At 37.4% G+C, this 19,714-nt stretch overlaps 3 protein-coding genes across 10 annotated transcripts in view; 2 read left to right on the top strand and 1 right to left on the bottom strand.

The window, feature by feature from the left end:
- The window catches only part of LOC309658716 (uncharacterized protein), a 69,328-nt gene extending 65,189 nt beyond the window's left edge, over positions 1–4,139 (top strand). For 5 of the 6 annotated variants that reach the window (XR_014262383.1, XM_082457614.1, XM_082457616.1 and 2 more), the window contains one exon: positions 232–1,816. Coding sequence is in view for 3 of the 6 variants with exons in the window: in XM_082457610.1 (XP_082313736.1) it covers positions 232–261 (30 nt within the window). In the remaining 3 variants the exon portion in view is untranslated. Of the gene's footprint in view, positions 1–231; positions 1,817–3,597 lie in introns of those variants that run through there. The other variant, XR_014262382.1, reaches the window with a different exon arrangement.
- The window catches only part of DHX29 (DExH-box helicase 29), a 47,020-nt gene extending 31,827 nt beyond the window's left edge, over positions 1–15,193 (bottom strand). Inside the window, exons 1-6 of one of the 2 annotated variants that reach the window (XM_082457584.1) lie at positions 14,867–15,193; positions 7,404–7,477; positions 6,082–6,195; positions 5,036–5,165; positions 4,146–4,291; positions 2,530–2,655 (exon numbers count right to left, since the gene is read on the bottom strand). In XM_082457584.1, coding sequence (XP_082313710.1) covers positions 2,530–2,655; positions 4,146–4,291; positions 5,036–5,165; positions 6,082–6,195; positions 7,404–7,477; positions 14,867–15,047 — 771 coding nt within the window. In that variant the 5' untranslated portion in view covers positions 15,048–15,193. Of the gene's footprint in view, positions 1–2,529; positions 2,677–4,145; positions 4,292–5,035; positions 5,166–6,081; positions 6,196–7,403; positions 7,478–14,866 lie in introns of those variants that run through there. The other variant, XM_082457585.1, reaches the window with a different exon arrangement.
- An 81-nt stretch (positions 15,194–15,274) lies between these two features.
- The window catches only part of MTREX (Mtr4 exosome RNA helicase), a 130,985-nt gene continuing 126,545 nt past the window's right edge, over positions 15,275–19,714 (top strand). For both annotated transcript variants that reach the window (XM_082457589.1, XM_082457588.1), the window contains exon 1: positions 15,275–15,623. In XM_082457589.1, the coding sequence (XP_082313715.1) occupies positions 15,490–15,623 (134 nt within the window). In that variant the 5' untranslated portion in view covers positions 15,275–15,489. The remainder of the gene's footprint in view (positions 15,624–19,714) is intronic.

The following is a 19,714-nucleotide window of genomic DNA, read 5'->3' as shown; positions in this document are numbered from 1 at the left end:
ACATGTATTTAAAGGATTGCATATGCAATAATAGGATAATACTAATTTCTGAAAGTTAGCTTCCCATAATCTTTATCTTATGGAAGATAGCCAGGGACATTTAAAAAAAAAAAAAAAAAAAAAAAAAGGCCTCTGGGGAAGATGGGTGCCATAAAACTTAAGGACTTAACTCTGCTGGGCAAAAACTAGACAGAGTTAAAGCTAAACTCAAATTACTGGTTTTTTCTTTAGGTTAGGTTGATAGCAGATGAGAAGCATTAAAGCTCGGGGTGGAGAAGAAGGCATGTGCAGTGCTGCCATGAAAGACAACCGCTGAGACGAAGGGAAAAGAGACAACTAAGGAAGCACAACCACCTGAATTCTGGGACCATTTTGTGTAGAAGCAAACATCAATACAGTGTAACAGATAGAAGGGTTGGCTATCGCCTCAATTTCACCTAAATCACACTCATTCTTTCAATCTTTCCTATCTATGGCACTGATACCACCATCCCTCCACCTACGAATCTCGTGCTGACTTTGGCTTCTTAACCTTTATGTTCAGTAAATCATCAATTTCTACTGATTCTTGCTTTAAATGTTTCTCTTACAAATTCCAATTTGGCACCTTATTATTTCACACCTCAGCAAGTGCAAGAGCTGCCAAAATGGCCTCCCTACCCTTTGCAAATCACCTTAAACACTACTAAATTTGCCCTAAAATGTCAAATTCTTCTTGTCGGTCACCTGCCCCCATACTTCTAGCAACTCTTCACAATCAGTAGGAAAAGTTGTCAAAATTCATTTTCTGGGCATCAAAATCTTCTAGTCTCAGTTTAACTCACCTGTTTATTCCTATTGGCCAGTACTCACCTACACATTTTATCCTGTTTATTGTTTAATACTCAAAGGCCCCTTGCACAATTCCACTGCTGTACCCTTATTCACATATTTCACCCATCTGGGTCATTTTCCCATTCTTTGTTGCCTATGCACACTTCATGCATCCTTCAAGTCCCACTTTTTTCTTTGAAGTATTGACCTAATGCTCCAGTCAGAAGAGACCTCTTTCTCTGAACCTCAAAGTAACATGTGTACTAAATTATTTTTGTTTATATTACTTTAATACAGGCACATGGTTAAAAAAACTTATGAGGATACAGAGGAGTATAAAAAAGAAGTCTCCCTCCCACCCTACCAACCCCAGTCCTAATCACTAGTAATAGCTTCTTGTGTATCTCTCCCGATGTTTCCTTTGCATACATAAGAATGCAAATATATGTGTGTGTGTATATTGTTTTACTCAAATGAGTTCATTACACTACACATGCTGTTCTGCAACTTCCTTTTTGTCTTTCTAAATCAACTTTATAAAAGTATGATTCACTTCTAATAAAATGTCATTTTAAGTGTATAAGTGAATGTGTTTGACACATGTATACATCCACGTAACCATCATCATAATCAAGACATAAAACATTGTCATCATCCCCAAAAGTTTCCTCATCATGCCTAACAGTCAATCTCTTTCCTCCATCCCTGGACTCAGGCAACCACTGACCTGCTTCCTCTCACTAGAGACAGATTTTGCATAGATGACTTTTCTAGAATTTAATATAATGAAATTGTTCAGCATGTACTCATTTTTGCCTGGCTTCTTTCATTCTTATATAATGTTTTTGAGAGTTGCTTGCAGTGTTTGGCTGTTATTAGTAAAGTTGCTATGAACATTTGTGTACAAGTCTTTTTTTGTTGACGTTTTCATTTTTCTTGAGTAAATACCTAGGAATGAAATTGTTAGGTCATATGGTAAGTGTATGTCTAACTTCATAAGAAAGTGCCAAGCAGTTTTACCACGTGGTTGTACCATTTCATTTTATACTCTTACAATCAGTGTATGAGTATTCAGTTGCTTCACATCCTCCCAACACTTGGTATTACTGATCTTTTTAATTTTAGCCATTTTGATTGATATATACATAGTGGTATGTCACTACAGTTTTCATTTTCATTTTTCCCATGACTAGCGATGTTGAACTTATTTTTACATGTTCATTGGCTATCCATATATCTACCTCTGTAAAGTGTCTGTTGTCCTTTTAAAACTTCTTTATAAATTCTAGACAGAAGTCTTTTATCAGATATATGTATTGTGTTATTTTCTTCCTACAACTTGCTTTTTTCACTTAACCTAATATTTTTAGTTTATCTTATGATATGTAAGTTTTCTCTGTCCAGGCAATGGGTTTCCTCTATAAAGGAAGGTGCTTTTTAAAATTATCCAAATAATTTAGCATACTCCTTACACAGAACAATCATTTAAAAATACTTGGTGATTATCTCTTTAAACATGGGAGGAATGTAATTAACATATATTGAGCAGTTATTTTGTGTCATTTTTTTGCCTAAGTGTTATTTTATTTAATCCTCACATAAACCCCTAGAGGTAACTTATTTCCTCAATTTACAAATGAGGAAACTAAGTCTTATAAAAGTTAAATATTTTGCCAGGTATATCCAGCTAGAAGCCCAATATAAATTTCTACTCACAGGGTCAAATTTTTCCTCTTCTAAACTTTTAGAAGTCTCACTCTTTTCTTCTTCGTTTTGTTGTTCAGCGTATCGCAAAATCCATTCTTTCATATTTACTTCCAAATTTTTTTCTTCCTTTTTTGGCTAGAAAGAAAAAACAAATATCTGAAAAATCAAAATTAGAAAAAGGTGTCAAAACTATCATCAAGTGTCACTGCTTTTATAATTTCTTCACACTCAGAAACAGTAGACACATAAGCCTCAAAAATCACATTCTTTACTGTTCAGTGAAGGACAAATGAATGGAACTCAACATTAATAAGTCTAAACTTCCATGATCCGAAGAATACATTTACATAAAGAGGCAAAAAAATGAAAGAACTGTTAAAAACTAGTGTTGTCCTTAGAAACAGTGGTTTAAAAAAAAAAAAAAAAAACAGTGGTTTTGTGGGGATGATGTTTCCACAGATTTTTGCTCTGTTTATTTTTAGGCTTTATTGAGGTATAACTGATAAACTAAAAATTGCACATATTTAATGTACATATTATTAAAATGTTAATTATTTACTGTATATATACATATATATATATAGACTCATCATTTTGATGAGTTTGGACATATGCATACACCCATGATATCGTCACCACGATCAAGGTGCTAAACATATCCATCACCTCCAAAAATTTTTGTGTGTTCTTGTGTGTGTGTGTGTGTGTACAGTACTGTACTGTTAACTATAGGCACTATGTTGCATAGCAGCTGTATAGAACTTACCTATCTTGCATAACTAAAATTTTATAACCATTAAGCAACATTTCCCCATTTGCCCCTCCTCCCTTTAGCCCCTGGTAACTACCATTCTATTCTCTGTTTCTATGAATATGACTACATTAGGTACCTCATATAAGTGACATAATGTAGTATTTGTCTTTCTGTGATTGGCTTATTTAGCATAATGTTCTCTAGGTTCACCCATGTTCATAGATGTTTTATGATATGCAGAGTGGTTATGTGTAATGCGTAATGAAGTGTAATGAAGTACACCTTCCAGTATTAATGCCTTTCTGTAATCCCCTTCCATACAGATTTTGAATTGGCCACGTGACTTGCTTCAACCAATGGGACATTAGCCAGAGTGATACAAGCAGAGGCTTGATAAAAATTTGTACACTGGTGCTTACTATCTTGAGATACTTGCTCTTGGAAGCCATATGTCAAGTAAGAAGTCTGACCACCATAATATCACCATATAAGAGGAAACCTAAGCTAGTCATGTGGAGAGAGAGATGCCTTGCTAGCTCCCAGCTGAGGCACCTAGTCATGTGAGCAAAGAAACCATTTTGGATGTTCCAGTCTGAGGAGACACCTCATGGAGCAGAAGAACTGCCTAGCTGAGCCCAGTCCAGACTGCAAAATCATAAGAAATTCTTAGTTTAAGTCACTACATTTTCGGGTGGCTTGTTATGTAGCAATAGATAACTGAAACCGACAGTGATAGAAGAGTTTGGCAAACCCATCAGACATTTTCAATAAGTAAAAACATTATTGTAACCTAATATTTATACCCTTATGAACTATTATGTGTGCTTCATTCTGATTTTATACAACTTTAAATGTTTAATTCTTAAATTACCTTTATCTTAGGATCTTCTTCCTGTTTTTTGGTTTTAGATTGCAGTGGAGGTGAAATAGTGGCTTGTATTTGAGGAGACTGGAATTTTGGCCTACTTAGAGGTTGTTGCTCTTCAAATTCCTGACTGAATCCTTCAGGAAGTGCATCTTAAGAGAAATTGGGATGAAAATAAACATGTACATGATACATAAAACACACAAATATTTATTAAACACTCACATTAACCCTGTCTAGACAAAGAGCACCTAATTTTATTCTACTGCTCATCTCCTAGGAATAGAAATCCTATGATGAACCTCGTTTTATTATCAAATCAGTGGGAACACTCTCTAGATGATAACCAGCCCACCTCTATTTGACCATTTATTTCACCCCCAATATGCTAGACTCCTAAATTTCCATAAGAAAATCTTAACCCTCCCCTCTCTTTGGTTGCCTGTCACAACATGTGACAGTATCCTTAATCAGTCATAGAAGCAATATGCATTCCAGGTTCTTGCCAAAGATTACAACCTTGACCCTTTGCTTAATTAAATATTATTTATCCAAAGCCAGACAGCCCTAATTTCTAAACCAAAACGAGGATACACAGCCTGACAGGTTACAGACAGGCAAACTCTGAGAATCTGCTGTATTATGTACATTGTAAAATGGCTATCAACAACTGAAAGCAGCACACAAAAAAATAATTTCTTCTTGCACAGACTACAACCTTTAAGAAGAATATACTAAAAAGACTAGAAAAGTGTAAGAACATTCTAAAAATAAATAATTATAACAGTGAAAAAAATTTTAAGTACAAGTCAAAAGCTTGATACCAATATCATAAACATTGAAATTATTTCAAAAGGTTTTATAAACTGAAAGACATTTATGACAATACTGCTTACCATCTGAAAGGTTTAAACAGAGCCAATCCAAGGCAGAATGAAGATCACCTCCGTGTAAGAGTGTGTTGGTCATGGCATCTTCAATGTCCTTAGTCTTAAATGAAAATGCTTGTAAAGCCATGTATAAATCCTATGAAAGGGAAATGTAAAAAAGTCATTCTGTCAATTTCCTCTTTTTTCATTACTAAGTCTATTCTCCCATTCATTTTAAACTAGAAACTCTGACACAAATTATAACTTCAAAAATATCTTTTTTCTTTTCTTTTTTTCCAGTTAGAAGAGTTAAATGTGCTCACTGTATTGAGAATCTGAGAACTATAGATAAATAAAAAAGGACCAGGAGAAACTGCTCATATTCTCACTATCTAAAGATACTGTTTGCAGTGTAGTATGCTTCCTTTCAGTCATTTTTTCTATGATTTTGTAAAAACTTTACTTAACATTATAACATAAGCATCTTCCCAAATTATTAGAAACTGTTCATCAATTTTAATAGTTACAGAATATTCCACTGGGTAGACATATCATAATCTATTTTCCTATTGGTGACCACTTAAGATGTTTTCTTTTTTTTTTTATTATTATCAGCAGTGCTTCAATGAACATGTTCATACATAAAGCTTTTTATTGTACTTTCTAAAGCATGATCTTTACAGCTGGGCAGGACTGGGTTCAAATCCAGACTCTGCTTACTTTGCTACTTAGTAATTAAAAACCTCAGGCTATAAATTATGTAATCCTTCCAAGCCTCATTTCCTTCATTTGAAAAATGGGGCAAAATACCTTCCAGGATTGTGTGTCAGAGAAAATGTAAGCAAAGTGCCCACCACAAGTCCAACATAATTTTGGGAATGTAATTTAGTTTTCATATCACTATTTTAATGCATGTACTTGTTTTTGGCACAGTTCCTTCCTTATTCTTGCAGATGGAACTAATCTACATGAAATTTCAATGGAAGTTGAAACGTCATTTTATCTCACATGTGGAACTGTCTTAAAAATGCTCCACTAAAAGTAAGTAACTTAAAAAAAAGTTTGCAAAATACCTGTAATTTTTTGGCAGTAAGTCTTCCAGAAATCACTCCCTTGTCATTATTTTGCTTTTTATGCTCATTTATCACTCCAATAATTTTTTGCTCTAGTTTGTTATTAATTACCACCTGTTGAGACCAAAAAGGTCATATCAATTAGAAGATGAATTATTAAATAACATTTAATAATTAAATAATTAGAAACAAATCACACAGTTTTCTATATCCCTTCCAACCAAGCCCAGAATTTCAGCTGAAATCAGATACAGTGATTATCATATATTGGAATACCATTCACTGGACCACATTCCTACCATATATTTAAGAAAAAATGGGATACGGAAAAAGCAACAACATGTGGCAAGGCAAAAATCCTTTTATAAAGCCTCTTGAAGCCGTATGTCTCAAGACTCTGTCCTTGGACCACCCTTAGATTGCCACCACAAAGACAGATTCCTAAGCCCTATCCTAAACATACTGAATCAGAATCCTTGGGGATGGAACCCAGAAATTTGCCTTAATGTAAACCAGCCCAAGCACATTGCCTGAAAGAATGGATGCTACACTAAAAAGAGGGCAAATCAAGTAAAAGTAAAAACTTATATAAATTGTAATAATTAGGTTACACAAATTATTTTGGCTTCCAGAGTTTGTTTTCTATTTTTTCCTATTGGCCATTTTACCTTCTGCTGTTTCCATATGTTTAACCTAAGATTATACAGCCAACTACCTTCAAAAATACCTTCTTTTGACCACATCTTTACTGAATGCTCACTACGAGCAATGCACAAAAACATACTTCAGGAATTCAGTCTAGCACAGGAAACATATATAAAAAGATAAACTGTAACCCAGCATGTCATTATTTAAAAAGATGGAAGAAGTGCTGATGGAACCACCCGGAAAATAACCTGGTGAGTTATGATGGACTTCACAGAGGTTACAAATGGAGAAAGGGAAATAGAGCATTCTAGGTTGAGAGCCCACGGACAAAAGCCTGGAATCGTTAAAATCATATGGGATTTGGGGGAACAATGACATATGAACTAAAATTTTAAGTGGAGAAGAGTAATGGAGAGGAGGCTGGAAAAGAATACTAAGTCAGACCTGAAAGGGTGTGTATGATATACTTAGAAGTTTGGACCTTATCCAGCTCTTCCTTAATTTCTTACAGGCTCTCAACAGATGTGTATGATTTACTTTTATTTAGTACAGATGAGGAATTATTGTACTACTTACAAAAATTTTAAACACCCCATCATTTGCTTACATTTAAGAGTTTATCTTTTTTTTTTAAGGTAACATTTCTTGAAATGACTCAAAACCTTGATACTCACTTTCAAAATAGATTTATCCAGATTTGCAGGACCACCAGAATCATTTGCAGAATTAAAACTATAAATTTTCGGACCTGTATATAATAGACAATAAAGAGTCAAGGTAATTTAATGATTAATATCCATTACACTATTTTAATTTTCCTCTAAAGATCGCTAAACATTAAATATTTGATTTCAGCTCTTTCTTTTCCACTTTACCAAATAACTCAATCTGGAAGTCAGCAATACTTCCGCTAAATTTGCAAAAACATTCTACCGCTTAGCACTCTCTAGGTTAACTAGTTTCTCATAGAGTGCAAATGCTTGGCACTTAGCTGAAGTAAGACCTCTCAGAGGATATCTGATTCCTGGCAGAGAAGATGGGTAATTTTGAAGAGAAAGCACTCCTCCTAAGGCAAAAAGGAGGTGGGAGTTCCTATCATTCTCTCCTACTGAGTATAAGGTTGCTATATTAGTTTCCAAGGCTGCTGTACAAACTTGGTGGCTGAATATACAGAAACACTCTCTCTCAATTCTGAAGGCTAGAAGTCCAAAATCAAGGTGTCAGTAGGACCATACTCCCTCTGAAGTCTCTAGATAAGACTCTTTTCTTGCCTCTTCTGGCTTCTGGTGACCCCAGGCACTGCTTGGCTTGTCTGCCTCCTTAAAATGGGTCTTCACATGGCCTTATTCCCTCTGTCTCTCTGTGTGCAAATCTCCGTCTCCTTTCTCTGGACGCTAGTCATTGGATTTAGGGCTCTCCTTAAATCCATGATGATTTCATCTCAAGATCCTTAACTAATTACACCTGCAAAGATCTTTTTTCCAAATAAGATCACATTCTGAGGTTCCACGTGGACATGAAATTTTGGGGGACACTACTCAACCCACTACAGTTGCCAAGTCTGTTCCAGTCAATAGAAATGCTATATATTAACAGTTTTCTAACAATGAATAACCGGGAAGGAATACATTTTATTTTCAAACTTTGGTCTCATGATCTCCTTACTCTCTTAAAAATTATTGAAGATCCCAAATACTTTTTGTTTATGTAGGTTATAATATTGATATTTATCATACTATAAATTAAAAGGGAAATTTTATTTATTTATTTTTAAAGACTTATTTATTATTTATTTTTGGCTGCATCGGGTCTTAGTTGCCCCACGTGGGAGCTTCGTTGAGGCACACGGGCTCTTCGTTGCGGTGCGCAGGCTCCTCTCTAGTTGTGGCGTGCAGATTTTCTCTTCTCTAGATGAGGCGCATGGGCTCCAGTTGAGGCATGCGAGATCAGGAGTTGTGGCACGCAGGCTTAGCTGCCCCACGGCATGTGGGATCTTGGTTCCCTGACCAGGGATTGAACACACGTCCCCTGCATTGCAAGGTGGATTCTTTATCACTGGACCACCAGGGAAATCCCAAAAGGGAAATTTTAAAAAATATTTATTAATTCATTAAAAATAAACCTACTACATGTTAATATAGTACTTTTATGAAAAATAACTATATTTTCCAAACCAAAAAAATTGTTTTCTACTTTTGCAAATCTCTTAACATCTGGCTTCTGCATTCAGTCTTCTGTAATGTCATACATCATGTAGTCACTGTACACTAGAGAGAAAATGAGCATGAAAATGGCAAATAACATTTTAGAATTATTATGAATATAGTTTGATCTCATTAAGCCTCTGCTAGAAAGGTCTTAAAAATTCCCCAGGATCCCCTAAGCACACTTTGAGAACCACTGCTATATAAAAATAATCCTAGAATCGTACAAAACCTTGTTACTCTGCTTTTATAAACCTTGAAATAGGATTTTTTTCACTTTGAGAAACCTAAGCATTAAAGAGTTGCTTATTATAAAGTCCAGGATTTTAGTCTCTGTTGACTTACATTGGGTTGTTCATTTTAAGATGCTAGTTAATATAATGAGGCATTTAAAAAGGAAAACCAAAGTTTTTGAAAATAACTATTTACATTTGAGCAGTCTGAACTAGGAACATTGGTGGGTCCCTGAATTACTTCTGTGCTATCGTTAAGAAGGTACCCAAAGCTACCTAGAATACGTTATAAGATAATAACAATTCTGGTATAGTATGGTTTTCCTCATCTTTTAGTCTCAGACTTTACCTTAATCCTGGTAACCTTGCTCATAAACTCATGTCAATGGTTATAAAGGAGAGTATATATCAGTAGTCTTTAACCATTTCTGGGGGGTCTTATCAGTTGTAGTAAATTCATTCACAAATTTAGCACACTAATCAGTTTTAGAGGTCCCTAAACCCATGGAGGGGCCCCAGTTATAACCCTTTCTGAAAAGGTACAGATGGATGAATGTTTCATTACCAAGACAATACTGAGAAACAGTTCAGGTTCCTGTGTTACTGACAGAGGTAAGATTGTAAATTCCATTAATAAGTGTTTTTTGGTTTTGGTTTTTGTTTTGGCCACGCCACACAGATTACGATATCTTGGTTCCCCAACCAGGAGTTGAACCTGAGCCCCAGCAGTGAAACCTCCGAGTCCTAACCACTGGACCACCAGGGAATTCCCGATTGGTTTTGTTTTTTAAATTAGTGAATTAAAGATTGCAGTCAGCTCTCATTTTCCTCCTCCAACCATTCCACCTAAAACGTCCAACCATATCACTTCCTTGAGGTCAGCTTATACAGCAAACTTCCAGAGGGCAAATAAAAGATCTAAGTCCCCAGACTATCAGGAGGGGAATGAACACCCATACTGCTATGCATTCGCTGGGTGTCAATCAGGGTCTCTAAAAACGGTATGTTTTCATTTTATTCAATACTCTGAGGAACTGAAGCAATAATGAGATCTTGCCAGGGGTATTACCAATTAAATCAAGTAAACCAGTAAGGCCCTTTCATTTTCAAATTCTTCCTAAAACATGTTCATGTAAGATTTTTAGTCAGCATGAATGAAAACTCCAAAATCTGAAATGCATTTTAAAACAATGATAGAAATCCTTCTAAACTGTATTTACACTTCCTGCCATAATACATACAATAAGCAAAATTCAAAGCTTTTCGTGATGCATTACTTATTATGAGTATCTATGACTTTGCTCAGAGGCTTGCAGAGGCTACCCAATTCCCTGAGACTGCTCTAATTTTCTATTTAGTGATTCTTTGGTCTTCTCTCCTGTCAGCTGCCACCTTTCAGAATGTCAACCTAATAATTCCCCACCCCCAAATACTAATCTGTTACCTAGGAAAAAGTGATGGCACCAGAAGAAAATAGATACTGAAACTTGTAAATGAGTAACCCTATTTTCAAATACAATTCTAAGTCAATAGGCCATGAAATAAAAATGGTCCCCATTCTTCTGCCAAGTAATGTGCATAAGATTTATGACAGCTACCTTTCTTGCTGCTTAGAGACCCTTCTCCACAAGTTTTGGTTTTGTTTCAGATGAAGGGAGTTATTGGAAATCTGACTGGAAATAAGGAAGTTAGTGTGCAGAATGTATCCCTAAGGCAAAAGCACTAAGGGTTTCAAATTTATAATGACTGTTCATGGAACAAAGGAACATACGTAACTGGCTCTCAAAAATATTTATTACGTTAAAGTTGAAGCACAGAAAAACTAAGTGATTTCCTCAAGATGACTTAGCAAGAAAAAAGAAGCATCAGCCAGAATCAATTTCTTGTTGCCCAATACTCTTTCTTATAGAATATATTCCTTTTATACGGTATTGCATTTTACATCCTACAGTGATTGTAACGACCCACTATCACTGAAACATTCACTTCGAGGTGCTGGTGCTGGTGATAGGTGCACTGAGGCACTGTGGCTCCCTTCTGCCCAACAGTACACATCTGCAAGGGGAACCAAACCAGCCAAGAGGTCCAGTCAGGAATAAATAAGACCCAATCTTGTCCTCACGGAGCTCATATTCTGGTGGAGTAATTAAGCAACTAATTACCCAAATAGGCTATGAAGGGGAAGTACAGTGTATCTGGAGAATAAATTAGAGTTAGCTGATATAGTCTAAGCAGTCAGGGTCTGTGAGGAAGTCCATCCATACTGCCAAAACTACCTGATTAATCTTAGCTAAGGTCTTTTCCCCGTTTAATACAAACACCAGTCCCCCCTCTCTCACTCCACCCATACAGACTTTCTTCTTGTCTTCCTGCATCATGTCAAGCTTGTTCCCACCTTAGGGCCTTTGCCCTTGTTGCCTAAGCCTCAAACATTCTGTCTCCAGATCTAATAACTGGTTGCTTCAAATCATCTCAGCAGGTTTCCTCAGAAAAGCCATCTCTGTTCTAAACCAAAACAGACCCCACCACCCAATTTATTCTTTACCAAGTCAGTTTTCTGACGTTCATGGCACTTTTTCTATTTTATTTTGGTGACCCTAAAAATTATTTATAACGGTTTTTATGAATTTATTCATGACATCAGTCCCCTAGTCTTATTTCTCTCTTAAGATTTTAAGTCTCAACTAGGTTTAAGAATTTTCACAAACACAAGCCTTATGGTTGTAAGCACCCTCCACCAGCCCCCAATAAGCCCCTTGAAAGCAGTGATCTCAGTCTGTTTTGTTCTTGTGGTATCCCCAGTGCCTAAAATCTTGCCTGGCACATAGTAGCTCTTCAAACATTATTTGATAAACAAAAGAAATGATAAAATAGAAGTGGAAGAATACCCAGGATTGTACCAAGAACCATTTCGTGGCACCAGTCATTTTCTACCTCTAGATGAGAGTCCAATTTTGAGAAAGTATGCTATGTACAATCCTTCAAATTGTTTGAAAAGCCAGAGAGAGAGATGGAAGCAGAGTAAAGCAATTACATTTACATTAGGAACAACAAAGAGTTCAGAGATAATTTTTTCTGTGTACTTTTCCACTTTTTTCTTCCAAGTAGGCCTATTATATGTAATATAAAAATATCCAGACAGAAAAACAGAAAACAAACAAAATCATGTGGCAATCTTGCTGCAACATTTTATTTATACTGCTATGTATACTGATTTATGGTTATAAAATATTCTCTACAAATTTGGTAGATAACCTCTCATTTTCTCTCTTTTGATTTCTTGGTCTTAGTAATTCCTCTGAAATTTTCCTTGTCACTTACCCAAGAAATTTTTTGGATGACTATATTCAGAGCATTTGACTAGATACTGAGGGATGTTAATACATAACCATAAAACTGTTCCTACCTCCTACAATTTTATAGGATAGATAAAATGTATAATTGCTCACATAGGCAAGATCTAAACATCAAAAAGAATGATTCAGACAACAATGATATACATGAGCTGTGGAGACAGAAGAATTCAAAAAGTAGTTGATATCTGCGGTGGGTATTACAGGATTCTCGTAGATAGCTTTAGGGATAGATAGCATTCCAATGAGAGAAAACGGCAAGAATAAACATGAGGAGGCAGAAAGCCAACAGCTGCATTTGGAGCAGTGAAAATACACCAGATTTGCTAGAGCTGAATATAGGAACTAGGAAAAAGGCTAGAAAGGGGGTCTTAGATGAGCTGAACGGTTTGTATTTTATCACAAACTCAGTGAAGACACTGTAGAAAAAACTGGTAAGTGACGTGATCAAAGCAGTGGTTCTGAAAGATCAATCTGATGCTTTATGCAGGACAGACTGGAGGAGGAAAAAAGAGTACAGCTAGGGAAACCCATTAGAAGGCTGTGTTGGTACTCCAGAAATTCATGAGTGCCTAAACTGAGGTGTGAACAGTATAAATCAAAAGTGAAAAGGGCATACATAGAAGAGAAATAAGCAAAGACTGCACGGAGCTTGACAACAGATTGGATGTGAAGAAGAAAGGAAGACATAAAAAATAAATACTGACATTGGATACAGGAATATGGAAAAATAGAAACAAAGAAGTCACAGGAGAAGCTAGTTTGGGGGAGAGAAGTATAGTTCAGTATTAGCCATGTTATTAAATTTGATGTGCTTGCAAAACAGGGCCAAAAGTCCAAGTAAATGTAGAAATGGCTGACTTGAGCTTGGAATAGACCAGGATTGGACATGTTGACTGAGGAGTCATCTACAAAAGAAAAGACAGAAGTAATGGAAGTAGATGAACTCTCCTGAAAGGGCTGTAGAGAGAGAATCATACTGTCACAGACTGACACCTTCGGTAATGGTCATATTTTGGGGTTGGGAGAATGGGAAGCCAAAGAATACAACAAATGACTATTAGAAAGTTCAAAGAATTCAGAGGAATATCAAGAAAAGACAGAGAGTTAGAAAGAGGCTGATTCACAGAGTAAAGTGCCACAGAATACTTAAGGAGAAATTCTATGTACTTGTAATTGCAGGCATAATAGCTTTGTAGTTAAAGGGTTACAATATATTGTAGGGCAATGAATTATTATTCACCTTCTAAGTGAAAGTTTGTTACCTGCCTACTTCTTCAGTCTCATCTCTTTTCCTCCTTAGGCAGTGCTTACATTCTGAGTATCTTAAAGACCCATGCTCTTTCCTGACTCAAGATCTTTGCACAACAGTGTTCCTTACCTCAGCCAGGAATACTATTTCCCCCATTCTGTACAGCGTTAACACCTATTCATCCTCCCGATACTGTCACTTGCTCAAAGAGACTGTCCATTACTCCTCCTTTTCCCCAGTAAAAATGAGATTACGCTGTTAAATTCTCTTCCTTAGCTTTTCTTTGTGGCAATTATCAATCATAAAGCAACGTTTGTGTGACTACTTCATGGCTGTGTGCGCCATTAGATTGGCAAGCTCCAGGAGAGACGATTTGTCTATTTTGCTCATCCCATCCCTAACTTCATGCCAAATACACAGTAGGTTTTCAACAAATATTTGCTAAACTTACATTTCAGTAAGAACTACAAGCAAACAAGCTAAGCAGAACAAAACACCGTATAACTGTCCAAATCAGCTGTAATAGTGGCCTGCTGATCTGCAGCCAGAACCGGCAATCTCCAGATTGAGTTATCAAACCAAACTGCACAGTAAGCAAAAATGCATTGCTGCGGTAAAGATCGCTGATAATTTTTGCAATAGGTTACCCATATTCGGTGTGTAAGTGCTGAAATTCTTAAGTACTGATTTTTTCCATAACACGTGGAAACGCTACATCGTGGCTGAAAATGGTTTGAGAAGCAAGTAGAAAATGGGTCTGGCTCTAGGGCGTTAATAATTCCACACACTACTCTGCATTCGCCTCGCTAGTTTAGATGACGGCTCAGGACGGATCCCCACTGAAACGGGAGCTAATGCAAATTTCTTTTGTTCTCAGGAGATGAAGTGGAGGTTAGGTGGCGGACGCGACCGTCGGAACTCTGAAGGCCCAAGCAGCTCACACTGATCTAAAACAAGGCTACCCGATGGGGAGCCAGCAGCTCCGGGTGTGAAAGATAGAAATTTTAAGACCGAGGGTCCGCCCAGGTGCGAAGGCTTCTCCCTCGGGACTTGCAGTAGCGGTTCAGGAGGAGGCCGGGGCCCGACCGCTCGTACCTTGCTTGACTCGGGGATCCCTGGTGCTAGTAGCGGCGGATGGGGGCGGCCTGACCACAGGCTTCTTGTTTTGGGCCTCCCCGGCAGCTCCGGCCTCGGCGGATTTGGCTCTGGAAGCTGATACAGCGGCCCGGACCGCCGCGGCCCCCGGCGCCTTGTGTTTCTTGTTCTTGCCGCCCATGTTGCAGCTGCGGCAGAAGATTCCTCCCGGTCCAGGTCCCGGAACCACTTCCGCACCGCCTCCAGAAGCGCTTCACATTCCCCGAGTCCCAAGCCGCCACCTTCCGTCCTCCATCCGGGCTTCTAGGCCCTGCTACAACCGCTGCTTCGCAATTGGTCCGACTCACCAAGGTCCCGCCTCCTCTCCGCCCACCTAGGCGTCTGCTGCGTGCCGGGAACCCTCGCCTCGCTCCCTCTTTAGCCAAGGAGCTGCCTATCCGCCGGTGGTTAAGAAAGGAAAGGTCGGAGGAGAAAAAGGAGGCAGGGAAAACGTCTCCGGGGCTGCGTGACTCGACTAATTTTGTCTCCCACGGGGCCCTGTTGAGGCTTTGCTTGGCGTCACTGTCGGTGCGGTCGCGGAGCATCGTGGGTAGGAGGGAGATTCGGTCTCGCAGCTCCGAAAGATGGCGGACGCTTTCGGGGATGAGCTCTTCAGCGTGTTTGAGGACGACTCGACCACTGCGCCCGGAGCCAAAAAAGACAAGGAAAAGGAGAAGGGGAAATGGAAGGGGCCGCCAGGGTCTGCGGAAAAGGCCGGGTAAGGAAGATGTCCGAGATGTCTTTTTTTCTTTCTCTCTCCTCAGTGCTGAGGGAAGAAAATCCCACTCTCTTCTGAAGACCACGAGAAGTAGGATGTACGTTAGTGGCGTTGGGAAGTGAAGGGGGTTGAGAAGAATGTTGAGGAGGGAGGAAGAACGTTGGTTTGGGGAAGGTGGGTCTTGGCGTTCTCCGGTGGCCGCAGGCAGCGTGAACTTCTGCCGCTGCAATTTCCCTGACGCGTGCGTAAGGTCTGACTACAACCCCTGCCTGCGCCCTGGGGTCGGGAGGGCGGGTCAGCTGTCTCTGAGTTTCTGTACCCCCAGCTCCAGCACAATACTAGGCACAATACAGGATCACCAGTTGAGTAAAGGGTTAAGAAGCTTAGAAAATGTGACTTGGATTGACTTGGAGGGGAAAGGGCAAATAGCAGGAGAAGGGAGAGAGATTCAGTCTCCAAGCTTCAGTTTCTTGCCCATAATGAGGTGATAGCGCCAACCGCTAGTGTTTTTGTGAGGAGTAAACGAGATAGTATGTGTAAGCGCCTAACAGTGTTTAGCACATAATAGATTCTCAAATGCTGGCTTTCTTTGATTTTATTAAGAAAAATTTTAAAAATTACTGGTCCCTGAAACTTAAAGTAAGATGATTCATTAGTTTACTCTTGACCTTGGGGGAGGATACCCAATGGATGCTTGAGTTAAATTAGACATGATTTTGCTCTCAAGGAACTTTTATTTGAGGTAAGGAGGTGGTACAGATACATATTTTAAAGAGTTAGTAGGAGATTGAAATACAATAAGCTGTATATACAGTTAAGTGCTATAAAAGTTCAGGAAAGAGAGCTATTTGTGATGTCTAGAGAGCCTTACATGCAAGAAGCTATTGTGTGTTGAGATGATTCCTTATTGACGCTGAGAATTTTTTTGATTTGTTTTGTTTTGTAGCACAAATTGGGCTAGGCGGAGTGTTTGCTTAGGGACTACAAGAGATAAGCCTGAGAATATAAATTGGTTTTAGATTATGAAGGGCCTTGAATAGCAAGCATATGAGTTTTGATTTCATTTTAAAAACTCAGGTGAACATGTGTTTTTTTCCTAACTTGGTGACTGGATAGGTAGAGTGATAGTTTAGAAAAATTAATTTGGTATCAGTAGTCAGTGTATGGAAAGAGGAAAGACACTGATAGTAAAAAGTAAATTAAAAAGTATTTCAGTTATCTAATTATGAGATTATAAAAACCTCAACTCAGGAGGTCACAGAAGGAAGGAAAAGGAAAGATAAAATGTTGTGAAGGAAAATTGACAGGCCTTATTTAAGGAAGACAATGGAAAAGGTCAAAAGAGACGTTTTGAACTTGGATATCAGGAAGAAGAAAAATAGGGAAATTTATAGGAGATTTTGATTTAGAAATTAATCTGGCTAGAGACAAAGTGAAGTGATAGTATATCCATATTGAAGTGTCCATTGGGCAATTTTAATCTGGGTTTGGAGAAATACCAGAACTGTAGGTATATATTTGGATGCTATTTCAATTGGTACTGCTTGAAGTGGAGATTCCTGTGGGAAAGTATAGTTTTCCCACATATAACATAGAGATTAGAGGGATATTAGAACAATCAGGAGTTTGAAATGTCACATAAGAGTGAAACAAAGGAGAAAAATAGTCTTCCTCTCTCATTGAGTTAGAGGGTGTAGTAGTCTTGGAGAACTTTTCAGGGAAAATGAGAAAGGAGGACAGGTTCTTTTTATTTTTTTCCAAACAGGAATAATTAATAATTTCTGTAGTTTGAATGGGCAACTATGATGTTATGAAGATGATACATGTATAATTTCCTACTGCGGTAAATATTTTGTTTCAAAATTATTCAGGTAAAATTCACTTTGCAGTGTATTAGGGGTAAGCTGTTTCTGCAACCTTCCAAAGTGAAAATTTGTAGGATATAAAAACAATTTATATTTTGATTTTACTAGGAAATATGTGAACATTAGAGAAAGGAAATACATAAGAAAATATAGACCATGATTAACTTACGGAACTTTGTTTACTACCAACACTTCTAACTAGACCTAGACGTCTAGGTATTTTTAGGGAAAAATCCAATTTGCCTTATTGTAACTATCATACTGTCATAATTATTTGTATCTAGTCAATATGTATAGCATGATTTCCATCTGATTTGTATAACACAGAAGGGCAAATCCTGGAACTTTAGAGGATCTTGTCTTTTGTATTGATATTTAATACTCTAGACTAAGTGGGTGCTTTTTTAAAAAACTTTATGAGAATTGTCTGGAGAGAGAGAATAATATGAAAAACTCCATGTACGCATAACTCAGCTTCAGTATTATCAAGTCATGGTCAATTTATTCCCACACCCTTTTTTTGTAAATCAAATGCTACTAATCATGTTATTTCCCCCTAAATATTTCAGTATGCATCTCTTGTTGATTATGACTTTTTTTTCCAACATAACTGTCATGCCATTGTTATACCTAACAAAATGTACAATAATTCCTTGATATCATTGAATAGTCAGTCCACAGTAAGATTCCCCAGTTGTCTCAAAGGTATTTTTTTGTAGTTGGTTTATTTGAATCAGGTTCCAGACAAAGCCCTTATACTGTTTTGGTTGTTATATCCCTGAAGTTTTTCATTTTACAACAGTCCCTTTTTTCCTTACGCTATTGATTTCTTTTGGAGGGGTGGATGAGAGGAGAAACCAGCTCATTTGTCCTGTATAGTTTTCCACATCCTGAATTTGCTTTCTTATGCTGTCATTTTACTAGCTTTTTTATCTTCAAGTATTTACTGTAAACTGTCCTTATATCCAGAGCGGAACTATGCAATCTATAGTAGTCCCCCACCCTTGTCTGAGGGGGATAGGTTCCAAGAGCCCCAGTGGTTGCCCGAAACCTTGGATAGTACCAAACCCTATATGTAGTATGATTTTTCCTATACATACATACCTACGAAAGCATAATTTATAAATTAGGCACAGTAAGAGATTAACAATTACTAAAAATAAAATGAAATAATTATATCAATATATAAGTTGAGAACTTTCACCTTTTCATTTAAAGTAAGCACTTGACAGCTTCTCTTTGGCATTGCCAGCATCACTACTCTTGTGCTTCGGGGCCATTATTAAGTAAAATAATGGTTACTTAAACACAAGCACTGCCATAGTACAACAGTGATCTGAAAACTTAGACAGCCACTAAGTGACTTAATAGGCTGGATACTGTTGGCAAAGGGATGATTCATGTCCCAGGCGGGATGGAGCAGGAATGTGCAAGATTTCATCATGCTACTCAAAAAGGCATCCAGTTTAAAACTTATGAATTATTTACCTCTGGAATTTTCCATTTAATATTTTTGGACCTCAGTTGACCTTGGGTGACTGAACTCTTGGAAAGGGAAAACACAGATAAGGGGGGGACTCCTGTAATAGCTGCTACCTACCTGTAGCTATTGAGCACTTAAATGTAGCTAATCAGAATTGACATGTTCTGTGAATGTAAGATATACACTGTATCTTGAAGACTTGTTATAAAAAATGTCAAATACATCATTTTTATCTTTATATACTGAAATAATATTTTGTATATTTTGGGTTAAATGAAATATATTAAAATTGGTTTCTTTTTTAAACTATTTTAACATGGTTACTAGAAATTTAAAGTTATATGGGTACTTGCATGTATATATCTTGGACGGCTGCTGATGTCGAGACTTGATTAGATTCAGATTCAATTGTTTAGATAAGAATACGGTTGAATAGAGAGTTGAATATAGTATTAAAGAATAATGGAGCTCTTCTGAAGGAAAGTATTCTACAATGAATTTAGGTTTTAAGCTTCTCAAAGGTATAGGAATGATGTTTCTTTGTTTTATAGTTGTCACCAACTCCTAGTAGGTTTAATTACAATGCTTTGGTTGATGCTTACTAATTCAGACAGAATAATAAAACGTTAGAACTAGAGGGATCATAATTATCATTCATATGTCTTCTTTTACTGAGGGCCAAGGATATTGATCGCTTGTCCAAAGGAGATTCATGTAAGTAATATGGGACAACTGTGAATGCC

The sequence above is a fragment of the Balaenoptera physalus genome, assembly GCF_965194825.1.
Source record: "Balaenoptera physalus genome assembly, chromosome: 3".
Lineage (NCBI taxonomy): Eukaryota > Metazoa > Chordata > Mammalia > Artiodactyla > Balaenopteridae > Balaenoptera > Balaenoptera physalus.
This window is presented reverse-complemented; position numbering and strand designations above follow the sequence as displayed.